Below are 2,216 nucleotides of genomic sequence, written 5' to 3' on the forward strand. Positions count from 1 at the left end.
ACTAAACATTAATTGTCCCCAGCTCCATTGACATCTTGGCATGAGCCTCAGATCACCTTGAGATGGAGGAGAGAGGGGGCTCTCACAGAACCCGCACGGGTGTGAGGAAGCTGACACTGGTGTCCCTTGTGCAGAAGGAGGTCACACATAGTCACGTCTCATTCTGGAAAACACTCTTTTTTCTCAGCATCCTTGGAGCCACAGACCTGCTTCCTTTGAGCCTCAGGAGGAGAATGATAGTTCTCACAGACACATCATAATGAGCACATGTAGAGGGGAGGTGACATAACCTTTGGAGCTGGTCCCTAGGAGGTGAGCGAGAGGAAAGCTCAATATAGTGACTGACCAGAATCACTCAGACCACCCACAGTGGTGAGTCAGACTTTGACCCTGCTTTGGGCATGGCTGAGGTCAGACATCTCCTAGCTCACCCATCAACCCTAAAGGGAGGAGCACAGCCCTAAGACCTGATGATGTCTGTGTGCACACGATCATGGTGAGAAGGTGTTAGCAATAAATGAATGAACAGTCTGACTTAAGAAAAAGAAGATGTTTGCACACTATGGTTGCAAAGAGGTTAACTGCAGACTTGACAATAGATTTCACCTTGCATTACCCTTTGTTCCAGGCAGAACAAGGTTAACAACCACAAGCAGGGAGAGCGTTATGTGCTTTTAGTCTCACTTCCCCTTTACCCTAGAGCATTGTGTAACTCTTACTGCCATCATTCCATATATCACAGTAATAGTCCACCTCGTCCTCAGGCTGGAACCCAGAGATGAGCAGGAACCCAGAGATGAGCAGGAACCCCGCATTGGCTGAGGCATCTTTGGATCCAGAGAAACGGCTGGGGACCCTGGAGCGCTGGTGCTTATCTGAGTCTGAGTTGAACCTCAGGAGATACTGGGGAGGGCTGCTTGGCTTCTGCTGGTGCCAGTATATCCTGTACCCACCAACATCAATGCCATTGCTCAGGGTGCAGGTGAGTCTGGCTGATGCTCCAGGAGATGCAGAGAGGGAGGGCAGCTGAGTCAGCACAGGCTGGGACAGGGAACCTGCAGACACAAATGGCGAATGGGACAAGAACCAAGGTAATGTACCTTAGGGTCTGAATCTAAGTGTCTGATCCAGGATGAACAGCTGCCCTCTGTCTGTCAGGGCTGTCTCTACCTGCACAGTGAGAGAGGAGCACAAGGAAGAGAGGGGTCCAGGACATGGCGCTCACAGCCCTGAGCCCACAGTGGGGCTGGGCTGCCCCAGGCCTCCTTTTCTTCTCCCCCCTCTGCCAGAGGAGTGGTTGTCCATGCAAATGTGTGTCCCTCAATGACTGACCAGCCCCTTCCTGAGCCTTGAGGATGAGCTCAGCTCACACATCAGATTGAGGGGAATAAAGTTTGGCCTCGCTCCTGGGAGGAAGCTCTGGGAGGAAGCACCTACTGAGACCACACAAACGCCTCTGCTCAGGGGACTCTGCCAGGACAGAAATGACACAGGTGCTGTGTCTCCATCAGTGAACACAGGGCCTATTCTGTGAGGCCCAGATTTTTTCAAGTGAATGGTCCCATGTGAACAGCAGTGTAGGGATCACAGGTCTGCCCCACAGTGCCAACACCTGGCAAACATCTAAAAATGTACAATTTAGCCTGACCAAGTGGTGGCTCAGTGGATAGAGCATCAAACTGGGATGTGGAGGACCCAGGTTCGAGACTCCGAGGTCACCAGCTTTAGCGTGGGCTCATCTGGTTTGAGCAAGGCTCACCAGCTTGAGCCCAAGGTCGCTGGCTTGAGCAAGGGGTCACTCGGTCTCCTGTAGCCCCCCGGGGTTAAGGAACATATGAGAAATCAATCAATGAACAACTAAGGAGCTACAACAAAGAATTGATGTTTCTTATCTCTCTCCCTTTCTGACTCTCTGTCCCTATATGTCCCTCTCTCTGACTATCTCTGTTTCTACTACAAAAAAGTGTAAAATTTATAAAAATTAAGAGATAACCTCCATTAAAAATAGGTAAAATGTACATTTTCATTGGAAAATAGAAATTTTGATTTGGATGAAATAAAGTAAAAAAGAAAAAATTTCAGTAGAAAATTTAAAAATGTAATGAAACTACTCTACTGAGTAGCATAAGATACAAACAATTCACTGAGAAATTTGACCAAGCTTTCAAAGATGAAAGGGGTCCAATTTAATTGTTTCATATTTGCCACCATATTGA

The 2,216-nt window shown here is 48.3% G+C and overlaps 1 gene segment (V, D, J or C); it reads right to left on the reverse strand.

Moving 5' to 3' along the window:
- Positions 1 to 719: 719 nt before the first annotated feature.
- On the reverse strand, positions 720 to 1,216 carry LOC136387062 (probable non-functional immunoglobulin lambda variable 5-48; the record flags this gene model as incomplete). The annotated part of the segment is given in 2 exon segments: positions 720 to 1,055; positions 1,171 to 1,216. Coding segments are annotated over 2 exon segments (382 nt in total), but the record flags the coding sequence as incomplete, so codon positions are not given.
- Positions 1,217 to 2,216: the final 1,000 nt, after the last annotated feature.

Source organism: Saccopteryx leptura, unplaced genomic scaffold, assembly GCF_036850995.1.
Source record: "Saccopteryx leptura isolate mSacLep1 unplaced genomic scaffold, mSacLep1_pri_phased_curated manual_scaffold_57, whole genome shotgun sequence".
Lineage (NCBI taxonomy): Eukaryota > Metazoa > Chordata > Mammalia > Chiroptera > Emballonuridae > Saccopteryx > Saccopteryx leptura.